The sequence below is a fragment of the Perissodus microlepis genome, chromosome 12 (assembly GCF_051167445.1).
Source record: "Perissodus microlepis isolate ML-2025 ecotype Zambia chromosome 12, ASM5116744v1, whole genome shotgun sequence".
Lineage (NCBI taxonomy): Eukaryota > Metazoa > Chordata > Actinopteri > Cichliformes > Cichlidae > Perissodus > Perissodus microlepis.
This window is the reverse complement of record NC_140472.1, coordinates 405,523-418,787: the sequence shown is the minus strand read 5'-3', so window position 1 is coordinate 418,787 and position 13,265 is coordinate 405,523. Positions and strand designations below refer to the sequence as shown.

General features: G+C 44.5%; 1 protein-coding gene across 1 annotated transcript; it reads right to left on the bottom strand.

Moving 5' to 3' along the window:
* Positions 1-1,783: 1,783 nt before the first annotated feature.
* Positions 1,784-12,855, bottom strand: golph3a (golgi phosphoprotein 3a). The gene is made up of 4 exons (XM_084945333.1): positions 12,443-12,855; positions 8,417-8,548; positions 2,994-3,108; positions 1,784-2,604 (listed from the first exon to the last, which is right to left on the bottom strand). Exons 1-4 carry the CDS (start codon positions 12,650-12,652, stop codon positions 2,180-2,182), a joined length of 882 nt encoding a protein of 293 aa, XP_084801459.1. The 5' UTR covers positions 12,653-12,855; the 3' UTR covers positions 1,784-2,179.
* Between the last annotated feature and the right edge of the window lie 410 nt (positions 12,856-13,265).

Below are 13,265 nucleotides of genomic sequence, written 5' to 3'. Positions count from 1 at the left end.
CCGTCTTTCCACTGATAGTGGTACAGTTCATACTCATTTAAACTGAAAACTGCTTCCAAGAAGAAATAATGGCATTAAAGACACATCGATGGACATGATACAATCAGTTTGTGCAGTTCTTAAGGCCTTTTGTTTTTGGTGTGACGTGGTTGTTACTGGTGAAGGAACCCTGCTTACGTTTCAGATGACGTTCTCGATTAGACGGAGTGTCCAGGTTCCCAGGCTGAGCTTGTTTGGTGCAGACAGCACATCGCATCAGAGTAACGTGTAAACAGTCAGTTTGGGATTTTGCTGTGTTTGGAGGTTCCTGGAGTCTCCCTGTACTGGAGAAGAGGTGGATTAGGAGTCATCAGACGGAGCTCGTTTCACTCAGTGAACACTTTTATTTTATGCACCCAAGACCAGGCAGCATGAGCACATTCTGGAGGAGGAGCCTGCATTCAGCACCATGTCTCACTGAAATGTGTCATTCTAGTTGGGAACGTACCAACTGTAGCTGTCACTGATGCTGAGTTTGTTCTCTATTAAAGTGGAACATTGATCCTTAATAAACAGAGTAAAAAGGCGCTGTCCCACCACCTGCTGCTTCAACCCTGGCGTGCTAACATTAGCCGGTGTGCGTCTGTGAAGGTCATCAGCTCTTTCCAAACTCCTTACAGGGCTGATATTAGTCCTGCACCAAAATCTGTTTTCATTGCAAATAATTCATAACTGTTTTCGTTCAACTACCTTTGAGAACATTTCTCCTTTGATCAGCACAGAAATGACAGAAGCTCAAATCCAAAACACCTTTTGCAGGAGCGTGCGCTGGTCCACGATCGGCAGTGTTGATCCCACAGGAACTCATCCAAGAACAGCGAGACCGCTCACATCTGTATAGCTCTAGTCTTTACCAACCACACATACACACAGGACTTTATTCTGTACACTTCATGCACATCATCTCCATGACCACCTTAGAATGACCATTTACCCAAGCATGCATGTCTTGACTGTGGGAGGACTAGCTGGAGCAAACCCATGCAGCACAGGGAGAGCATGCAAAGTCCACACAAAAGGCCTCAGCCAACCACGAGACACCACAGCGCTAACGACGACACGGGCGCGCCGCCCCGGGCCGACAGCACTTAGCTGCTTTTATGGTGTCTGATGTTGTTCTGCGTTGAACTGGAAACTGCCACCGCCTGATGGGAAATGACTTTTGGCTTCTCAACACTTGATGCCAGCGTTTTTGCAAACCAGAGAGGAACTTGGTTTATTATCATCATGGGTTCTCAAAGTTGTTCAAAATTGGAACTGAAATTGCACTTCTCTAGTCAAAAGCCTGGTCCAAGTGTGAGCGAGCTATACATCAAGTTTTACTTCTTCATTCCCAAAATGTAAACGACCATACAAACCAGGGACGTTACAGAGCTACAGACTGGTGTCAAATGAAAACAAAATCCTGTGGGTTAGTAAGAACATAGAGCCAGGACAGCTTCAGTGCTACAGCATCGTCCATCACTGGGTGTGTTGATGATGCAAGGCTCGCTCCATCATGTAGGGTCCGTGCTCGTGCCTCGACGGTGGCCACACTGGTATTGTAGGAGAGGTTTCATCATCATGATCAAATTTATACTGGTTTTCAGTGACTCACTTCTAACTATGCCAGCAGCACAACAGAGCCAAACCAAACAGGAGTTAGTGTCCCAACAACTGAGCAAACATCTGGAACTCAATCTGATGGTGGCCCACAGTCAGAGTGGACCAGTACAGATGTTACGCCCAATAAATTAGACTCCAGCTCATCTAACCTTTTACTTTCCTGCTGCTGTGCACATGTACATCATTGCTGATAACCTGTGACATCTGTACCACACTCGTTAAAAAAAGAAAAACAGGATATGAGTCAGTGATTTCAGGCCTACCCATACCATCAGCAAGCACTTCATGTGACGTGGCACTTAACCACGGTTAGTTTTTATGAAAGTGAACACATAACTGATGCAGGGTGGAGACAGGGTCATGGAGCATCATCAAAGAGAATCATCAGGAAGGAAAAGAAACAGGAAGAGGAAACAGGGCAGCCCATGCCACAAAATCCAGCCGTCTGGTACCAGAAGTCACTAAAGTCAAAATGTTGGGGTCAGGAGTAATTTTCACCCCCACTGTCACGTCAACGCCACTGCCTGCTGTTCCCTCATTTAGTGAAAGCAGCCACCACAGCCCACAGCAGCTCGTTGGTGTTGGCCTTCATGCTCTCCCCTTCTGGCTCCAGTTCCAGCAGCTGCCGCACTCTCTTCATGGCGAGGTCATACTGATCATCTAACAAGGGGGCAAAGGCATTTTCCAGAACATCAGAGGAATGGGCTAAGAAGATGAGAGCCAGGAGCCGCTTGTCCATTCGATGAGGATCATTCACCCACTTGTCCAGCACAGCCTCCTGCACCTTCTTAATGAGGCGCTGTTTGATGTTGTTGTTGGTCAGGGGATGTGTCGTCATGTCAAACAGCAAAAAGTTCTGCTTCTCCGTAGTCAGGACACCTTTTTCCACCAGGTTTTTGGCCAGCCGTTCACGGACGTTCCTCAGCTGGTAATGAAGCTTCAACGGGTTCCACGTCTCTCCTACAAGGAGCCAACAGAACACGAGACCGTTAGTGCCGTCACACGCCAGCATAACCAGCTCAGCTACGTCTACACCACAGACAACAGGAAGAACCGCATCAGCGCCAGTACGGCAAAGGCCTCAATGAACCTTTAGCTCAGTAAACTGTTTGGTGTGATTGGAGATGCCGGTTGTTTAAAGTTGTCGGTGGACTGGTTGTTACAACATGCCTGTCAACCTATTCAGGAAGACGGTTATTTACCTGCTTCACAGTGCACACATCACAGCACTCACACTCTAACTACACTTTACCTGCAGACACAGTGTTTGCTTAGAGTCACTTGGAAACACAGTGAGGAAGCACACAGTGCAGTGGGAGAGCCCACAGCAGCAGGACAGCTGAACTCACCGCTGAGCAGCTCGATCCAGCTCTGCACAGTCTCTGGTGGCTGAGTGTCTTTGATGTGTTTGAGGGCTTCGTCCAGGAGCACATCCCCTGTAGGAGCATCTGACTTGCAAATCACCTGCAAATGCATCCAGAATCAGAGCAGGCGGAGCGTGGAAATGTTCTTAACCCTGAAAGAATCCTGAAGTTAATCCAGGCTTTGCTGAACCATGAAAAAGTCCTTACCAACAAAGTGGGAGCAGATTATTATAGTAAAGACTGACACGACGTGAAACAGCACCGAGTGAACTAAAATACAAACAAACATGTGTGGGACTAGTCAACTCATCGTCGCTGCTGTCACTAGTCAGTACCAGACTTACTAGTCAGTTAATCTGTTAAAATTTTATTCTCAATTATGATAAATGGTTGTGTCCTAAGCAGGCACCAGATGGAGCATCGTTGTTGAGAAACACATCAAATCTCAGCCTGATGGTTTGTTATCAGAATGAGACAGAGGATAAAAACAATGAGTGGAGACGTCACATCTGTAGGGAAGGCTCGGTGTTTCCCCTGAGAAGCTGAAGGAGGTGAAAGAGCGAAGTCTGAGCCTCCCTGCTGCCTCACGATATCACTACTAATAAGCTGATGTATTGTTACTTTTACTGAGGTGGCTGTCAGTTTGTCATACTTTAGTATCGTGGCTCAAAGAGTTGGCAGTTCGTCTTGTAACCGGAAGGTTGCCGGTTCGAGCCCCGGCTCGGACAGTCTCGGTCATTGTGTCCTTGGGCAAGACACTTCACCTGCCGCCTACTGGTGATGGCCAGAGGGGCCGATGGCGCGATATGGCAGCCTCGCTTCTGTCAGTCTGCCCCAGGGCAGCTGTGGCTACACCTGTAGCTGCCTCCACCAGTGTGTGAATGTGAGAGTGAATGAATAGTGGCATTGTAAAGCACTTTGAGGGCCCCGAAAAGTGCTTTATAAATGCAATCCATTATTATTATTATTATTATTATTATGTGAACATCTCCTGTAGGGCTGGGCGATATGGCCTAAAATTCATATCGCGATATAATTTGAAGCACGTGCGGTAACGATATATATCACAATATATTCTTTTCTTCTGTATAACGTATTTTCCACACTATAAGGCACACTTAAAATCCTTTAATTTTCTCAAAAATCGAGAGTGTGCCTTATGTATGAACTCTGGTTGTGCTTACTGACCTCGAACCGATTTTGGCTGCAGAAATCTGTTAAAAAGTGTTTTGATGGATTGCCAGAGCATTACGCTGCCGCAGTGAGGAGCTTCACGGAGTAATCTGGGTCCAAAACTCCGTCTGCTTCAGGTCCCAAAGTCAAACGAACACTGAGAGTTAAAAACGGTCTAAATTCTTTCACCTTTAATAAAATCATCAGCGTTGCTGCTTTATCGGGTGTAACAATTAAGTTTAACATCCAGGCATCCATGAAAACAGAATTTATTAAATTTAACGGAGTTAGAAGTTAACAGGAAGTTAGCTCGCTAGTTTCCACCTAAACATTTCATAGCATGTTCTGACTGAGAGATTTTTGAAGCTAATTCAAACGTACAGCTCTGCTACCACTTCCAACATAAATGAAGACAGAAAACTAAACAGCAGCGGCGTTTGCAGGGTTACTGAAGTTGGACTACCTGGTATATAATGTTGTGCTACGTGATTGCTAGCAAGTAAGTAAGTAAGTAAAATTTATTTATATAGCGCTTTTCACAGATAAAAATCACAAAGTGCTTTACAACACAGGAAATGGGAATATAAAAACAATATAACAGTAAATGTAAAATGTAAAACAATAAAACTATAAAAACAGCATAAGAAGAAATTAATCAAATGCTTTTCTAAATAAAAATGCACAGCTATGTTAGCATAACATTAGCACAGTGAAGCTGGAGGATGAACGCCAACTTTTTTTCCACTCGATAAAAGTTAACGTGAGGGATTCTGGTGGTCAGAGACAAATGCAGTCGCATAGCAGGATGCTGTACACGGGCCAAACTTCAGTCAGGAGAACAACTGAGATTATTCATCCACAATACGAGGTTAGTCATTAATATACTGCAACAACATGGGAACAGAGCAGCTGCCAGAGAATTCAACATTAATGAATCAATGTTACGGAAGTGGAGGAAGCGCAGTTTTTGGCTTTCCCCATATTTCAACAGTGCTTCATCTCTTTGCTGTGACTGTCGGCATAATTTGCAGATGATAATGGTTGTAGCCGCTGCGATGCTTTCGACCAAAACAGGCGCAGCTTGATGACATCATCAACATGCGCTATCGTGATAGAGCAGTATAGTCAAAATCTCTATCGTTGGCCAAATTTATATCGTTTCTATCGTATATCGTTTCTATCGCCCACCCCTAGTCTCCTGTAGCAGCATGTTCTCATATCCAACATCAGTTTGCTGTAAGTGTTTTCTTCTTCGTTGTCTGTCTGGAGTATAACGTGTAACGTTGATAAGGTGTTGAGTTGAGTGTAAAACGCTTTTATGAGTTTGACATTTTTAAGACATGAGTTGCCAGAAATATCAAAATAAAATAAAACGATGCTCAGTTTTAGTATTTGCTAGTTTGGTGAAACCTTTTATTAGCGCATTATTAGTAAAACTTTAAGTTGTGGTTTATTGTGATACCTAGGGCTGTGCGACATGACCAAAATCTTATATCCCGATATAAGACATTCATCGTCCCGACAACCATATATATCACAAAACGTTTACATTTTCTGTCAGTTCGGTGAATCTCGGGCAGCTCGACCTGTGTGAAGCGTTTCAGCCGGGCGCCGTGTACCTGGAGTCGAGTGTTTTGACCGATGCATGAAACTGTAACAGCCGCATTTTCTTTGTATTCATTACACGGCGTGCTCGGGGAAAAGCCTGTTCTAACGTTTGAGTCGAAGGTTTATCTTTTAGCACCTGACGGCTCTTTCACTTCTCATCCGTAAACACTCTGCGTAGTCTTTCACGTGATTCAGTTTATTTTGAAAACTCAATAGGATCTTCAGCTTTACCGTAAAAGGTTTATGTGGAAAATAAACAAGTGGACGTCAGAGCTGTCACTACCCGATCCGTACCGGAAACCCGATCGGTACTACGCATGTGTGAAAGGCGTCTCCTCCCGGCTGAAGCATTTTACGCTAGTTACGGGTCACAGTATCTGTTAAGATGTTAAGAATAATAAGTATCGCTTAAATTGTTTGCAGTAATGAAACATTTCAATGTAATGTAGACAAAAACGAAAAATAAAACGATAGTTACAGATCAGGACTCCCCGATCCGTACCGCGCATGTGCAGATTTTTCTTCTTCTTCTGTTCGTTTAATGGCAGTTTACTCCACAGTGTACAAGGATACCGCCACCTGCTGACCGAGCGAATGAACCATTTTGTAAAATGAACTAGCGTCATTACAAAAGCGTGTTAAATTTGATTTAGTGATAGTCGAGTGCGTTTATGCTCGTCTGTGTGGAGAGGACTGATTGGAATAGTGATGATGATGTCCGCTGTCACTGTCAGTTGTCAGTAAACACTTAATCTGGCTGATGAATCTTCACGTGTCATATTACTAAGTCAGTATTAGTAAGTATGTAATTAGGCGCCATTCTTCTTATTTTACAGCGCTGCTGTTTAATCGGGGGACGAGAAAAGCATGAATTTGTTTGTAAACGGATTCTCCATTGTTTAAATGTCCCGGCAGTCGAAAAGGAGGCAGAGCTGTTGAGAAATGCTAAGAGCTAACTGGGCGCTAACCGTGTCACTCAAATACATTAACTGTCGCAATGTTGGCAAAGAGAAGAAGTGACATAAGATTTGCGCATGCGTGGTACGGATTGGGTTTTTGGTACGGATCGGGTAGCGACAGTAGCCACGTGCTGGGTTTACGGTCGTTGTTGCTAACGACAACGCATAAAAACAGTCGCTTGTCCGTCCGTAGCGTGGTTTTATTAAATATAAGAGAAAGAGAGAACTTTAAGAAATTAATACTACAGTGACCATCAAAACCATGAAGAAATATTACCGTAAAGAGTTTATTTTGTACCAATAACGATACAAACGATAGCGGAATGTGAAACGATAGACGTTTTCATATCGTCATCCGATATATCGTTATATCAAACAGGCCTAGTAACACCGGTACTTATTTTCCTAAATCCAGCCTCTGACATACGCCGGCTATACACAACAATTAACCCTTTAAGACCTACCATAGAACCAAGTCCGCCAGAGCTTATATTATATTTTTACAGGCTGTAGAGCCATTTCTGGGAGCATTTCAAGTTGCTATACATCAATACAACCATAATATCCCAAATTTTAATAATATGTCTGCATTAAGTGCATAGCAATTACACAAAAGTGCAATAAACTACAAAAAAAATTGAAAATCGTTTTTGTTTTTTTAACATATAGGCTTATCCCTCAAAACTGTAAATACAAAAAAGTCGCACAAAATTATTTCCAACCACAGGAAATTTATTTTGAGTGTCTTCATAGTTTTGTTTTTGAAATAGACCAATTTTTATATACTGCAGGAAAACCAAAAATAAATATTATCATGCAAATTTGCAAAGAAAATGGCATGTGCATCAAAATAAACCATTTCCAGCAGTGCAATCTGAGTTCTAAGCATCCCAGAAACGACACAGAAAGTCAAAGTCAAACATAACTTTTAAAAACACCAGTATAAGCTCATGAGGCCCTGAAGGTAAAAAACTACATTTCCGCGAAAAATGACGTCACTTCCGGTTTCGGGCAGGTAATGGCGGACATGCGATAGTTCGCGCTGACGTCTATTCCAACGTAGGAAGTGTTATGAACAGCTGATCGGATCGGCAAAGCCTGTTTCTGGAATGTTATGTTTTTGTTCCTGCAAGTGTTTTTTATGAAATTTTTGCAAAGCTGTATGTGGAAGGAAACTGTGACCGAGGACAAGCTGATGGCATAAGATGTAAGTACAACTCCTCCGGTTTCTTATGAAAAAAATAATTGTGCTAGCTTACGTGGTTGCAGTGCTACCGGGATTGAAAAATAGTTACACAAAACGGAGCGTGCCCGCTCCGACCGGCTTTAAAGGGTTAAAAAGACTAATAACTAATAAAAACTAAACATTTTGAATGAATCCAAACTAAACTGAAATGAACTCTAGAAACTCAATGAAATGAAACTGAATTAAAAACAAAGAACATCTTCAATGCAATAAAAACTGATTAGAAGATACAAAACTGTAACAACATGAGATTTTAGGTGTGTGCTTGGCTGATATTACACGTCTGTTAAAGATGATCGTTCCTGTGCAGGCCTTCACTACACGCCGTGACACCATGACACTAATACACCAGCAGGGTAACGATGTCTAAACGGGAAACAGCTTGTGTACACAGTGAAAGCTTAAACATAACCGTGTCGTACCTTCCTGGCCAGCAGACCTTTCCTCCTCATGCCACAGGCCTCCAGCTGAAGGCGTCCTCGCAGGGCCAGCTCGATCAGCATGCACCCTCGCAGCCCTGATGAAATGCAGTCATTCCAGAATGAGGTGTAGCCCTGTGCAATGGGACACATCGTCACAATCCAGGTTGTCAAAGAGTGCCAGAAGCCGACGAGCTCAGTACCAAATCATTGCAGGTACTTGGGGCGCCTTGAGGCGACTTTTGTTGTGATTTGGCGCTATATAAATAAAACTGAATTGAATTGAATTACTTTCAGTTAGACCCATTCTAAACACACAGTGTATGAGTGTGGCTCATCACTTCTGATGTTACGACAAACATCACCTTTGTGTCTTCATCCATTCTCTTGTTCACTTATCCGTGTGTGTGTGTGTGTGTGTGTGTGTGTGTGTGTGTGGAGGGGGGGGCTCTTCCCTGTACTGCCCACTGTTCACCCTGACAGGTTGCCGGTCTGTTGACCTGTCCATGGTGTCTGTCACAGGGCTAACACACAGAGACAGACAACCATTCACACTCACATCCACACCTAAGGGTACTTCCTTTCTGCTCTTGCTCTTGACGAAGGCAGTCGCACTTTTTCTCCTCTCCTCCTCTCCCTTAGCTTCCCTGCTTAGCCTCTTGTGTCCTCGTCTAGTCTCGTGTTTTTTGTATTACTTTTCCCTGGAACACTCTCTCACAGTCTGTTCTCTAAAACCTAAAAGAGGAATTCTGGATTTGATCAACTGGTCTCTAAATGCAATTGACACTCTTTCTCAACGAGAAGTCTGGGCTCGGGTGAGCCTGAGTGCTGAAGATATCGACCTATTCGGAACCATGATAACAGGGTTCTGGCTGATCGGAGCTGGCTTGGCCCTGACGTATCGAAGAATTAAGGAAGCGGAACTGGCTGTTCAAACCCCCACAAGGCTGCCTGCTGGGATTGGAACGATGGGACGAGGCGTGAGTTTCTCAAAATGGGCTCATTGAGTCGGCACGGATAAGATCTTGGAGAAGCTACGGCTGCTGTGAATACTCAGAATAAGACCTCTGACTGCAGACTGGATACATCTCGGGGAGGCACACTGCCGTGAGTTCTCAGAATCGGCTCCTTGAGCACAAGAAATGACAACATCACAGAACGCAAGTATGGCGAAGCTCGCGGCTCTCCAACGGGAGATTGAGAGACCAGTGTTGGACTGTAGAACTGCTTTGAAATTCATATGAGCTGTTCGCACTAAAGTAAAAACCACCATCATAATGCAGATACCCCTTTGGCGCCAGCTGCGGCCTCAAGGCTGGAGCTGAACAACAACACCCTGATAACGACTGTGTTGAGTCTGTTCTTCCCATTCCATGCAAGGCCACCTGGGTTGGCTGGAAGACTGTTTACTTAGCCTGGCAGGGCGAAGGACACTGTCTCAGCTGAACTCTGGACACACACACACATACATATACACTGATATGCACACACTCATCCCCCCTCCCTTTCCAAACGCCTTCGACGCTTATTCCCCTCCGATGCTGACGGTGGATCGAGGAGACCAGCGCACGCAGGCCCGGATGTGCTGTCTAAATCGGCGGTCTCTCACCCTTTACCCCCCCCTGCTGCTTGTCATGTGTTTCTTTGGTGTATTTAGAGTTTTTCATGTGCAGAGGTGTTTTTTCTGTTCTCAAACTGATCTCCCTGTTGGAGCTCAGTCTGGGGGGAGTTATTTTTTCTCCTTATCTTTCCTCATGTGGTGCATTTTCCATTGTTATACCTCTCTGACCTGTCTTCCCCATGTGATGTTTTGTGTAATGTATGTATGGTCGGAGGGTAAGATTGCGTGCAATAGGTTGGCAGCCTTGTGAAATTTCCCCTTGTGGGACTAATAAAGGTTTATCAATCAAACCAACTAACTCAACCCCACTAACTGCATGTCTTTGGATGGAGGGCGGAGCTGGAGAGCCTGGAGAGAACCCACGCAACCACGGGGAGAACATGCAAACTCCCCATAAAGGGAGGTGGGGGAATCGAACTGCATCCTGTTTGTGGTAAATTCAGTTGACTGTACATGATTGGGAAAGGCACACAGCTGTCTACATAAGCTCCCACAGGTAACAGCACAAGTCAGAGCACAAACCCAGCCATCAAGTCCAAGAACGTGTGTAAACCAGGACTGTATCGAGGCACAGATCAGGGGAAGGGTACAAAAAGACTTCTGCAGCACTGAAGGTCCCAGAGTACAGTAACATCATCTATAAACAGAAGTTTGGAAACACTTCTTAGAGCTGGGTAATCTGAGCAGCACATGACAGGCGCTTGCAGTTTGTCACCTGAGGGACTCTCAGACCATGAGAAACAAAAGTCTGATGAAACACAGATTGAACTCTTTGGCCTGAAAGACAAGCATCATGTCTGGAGGAAACCAGGCGTCCCTCATCACTTCCTTACAGGTGCTGCCCATGGTGGTGGCAGCATCATGCTGTGGAGATGCTTTCTAGCAGCAAGAACTGGAAGACCAATCAGAGTCGAGGGAAAGAGGAACGCAGCGACATACAGAGACATGATAACGTGCTCCAAAGAGCTCTGGATCTGGAGGGGAGTAAGCTGTGCGCTTACTTTTGCTTTGACGATCAAAAATGTCTTGTTCCTCCCCTCCCACAGAGTTACTTACCGATCCTGACAGAACATATATGCATGTGTCCGTACTGACAGCAGTGCAAGCTGAGTGAGCTCTGGGAGACACTTTGACACTTTTGAGGCAGAATATGGACCACAAATGTCATCGTTGTTCACTGTTAGCATCACAGTGGAATCAATGTTTTGGCCACCAGGGTTGTGAGTCGGTCACACGACTGAAAACTGTGAGTAAATGGCTCATTTTAATGTGTGCACCACCCAGGCTAACTTTTATGATCATTATTTAACAGTTGTTGTTGCAGCAGAGCTTTTCCGACCTCTGACATTCCTCCTGAAGTTGTTCAGTGCTGTGAATGTAAACTACTTCAGTCAGTGAGGGAGGGACTGAGTGCTGGTCTGTCTGTCAGCTGGAGGAGGCAAACACAGCACCGTTTGTCTCAATATTGTTGACAATTTCAATTCTAGATGACCTGAATATCAGATTATCAGTTCTGTTAACAACCAATCAGCAGCAGCTTGTCATCAAAGCAGAGTCCCACAGCCGTGGCATGGGTGAGAGAGGACCACGCTCTACTTTATCAACATGGATCTGAAGGAATAATGTTTGGTTACCCACTGAAACTCATCCGTCTTCATTTCTCAGCCAAATTTGTGATAAACTGGAGTCTTGTTGTGTACCTGAAACTCTCCATCAGCCATTTGGCTACTGAAGCTGCTGCATTTACTCTTTACAGAAGAAAAAAAAACAGTTGTTTGTGTTGCTGACGTCAAAGTTAAAACGAGCAAACATTGTTTGTATTTTTGTTTAAACTGACACAAGTTTCCTGTTAAATTTGGAGGTTAAATGACTCCGTTTTAGTTGCATTCCTAATGTTATGTGAACGGGACTGAATCCGTACTCGAGGATTTTAGATTTATCGGTAGATTTCACTTTTCTTGCTGTTCGTAGTTCAGTGACAGCAAATCATCGATACATCTAAACACACCTTTAACTGGTACTGTAGCACTTTGTATTAGTTATAATAATCAAACACTCCTGTAAACAGCTTTTTACTTTGACTCCATTCCCCGTTTATTCTTCTTACTCAATGTGTTAGCTTAGAGCTACTAACATCAAGCGATAACGCCAGGATCGTCACACTTATTCTCCGACCATTACTGCTGAACTACTGGAAAATATCATTTCTTCTCATAATCGTGTAGCACCAGACATTAGCTATCTCGCTACAGACCGAAGACAGCAACTGTTGTTAGCTACAGCTAGCATTGTAGCAAGCAGGGATGCTAACTTACATAGAGCTGTTTGGAGACTACAGCTAACGTTAGCCGAGCGATAACGTTTAGCTTATTTGCTACAGCGTTAAGGCGCAGTTTGTCTGCCATTACCTCTCGGTCCTTCAGTCCTAACAGCAACACTTCTTCCATCAGTGTAAGACGTGTTTCTTTGGAGTCTCCGGTATCATCATCGTCCTGATCCTCCGCTCGCCGGGGCCCGTGGTCTTCTTGGCCGGACGGTCGGTCTTTCTCAGCGGCGTTACGCGAGGCTTCGGTCCGCCTCTGCACGAGGCCCGAACTCCTCTGAGTCAACGAAGTCATTTCTGCCGGCGAGTGTGCTCAACAACTACGAAAGCAGCAAGTCTGGGACTACGTTCACCCAAGTACTTGTCAACCATAAGTATTTTGCGTATAGGTTAGTACCCTTATCAGGAGGAGTACTCCTCCCCTTCCCCACCTTCCGCACCAGCGTCTGTCTAATATGGCGCCGAGCGGAGACTGTGGTACCAAACCCATCCAGCAGGTTTGGTACCACAGTCCTGCTGGATACCAAGCGACCCACCTTTAACTTAGTCTGAACGCCACACCAGCTGGCTAAAAGTCTCATGCTTGGACAGACCCACTGGACTCCTCCATATAATAACAAAATCTAAATACATACACAGATTAATGAAAACAAATAAGTACATTAAAAATACACTTGTTCCCAAGTGGAACCACAAGATAAACATGATTAAAGAACCAAATTAGTTATTCTGGACCTGTTCCTCTCGTGCTCTGTGTTCATTAATCATCTTAACTAACAGGGAAGGAATGAACTTGTACTGGTCGTGCTGACATAGAAAAGCTGTGTACCGTTGCCCGAGCTTTAATAAAACATGCTCAGAATGCAGAGCATGCAGATCTGTTATAATGCCGTCTGCCTGTGTGAGGA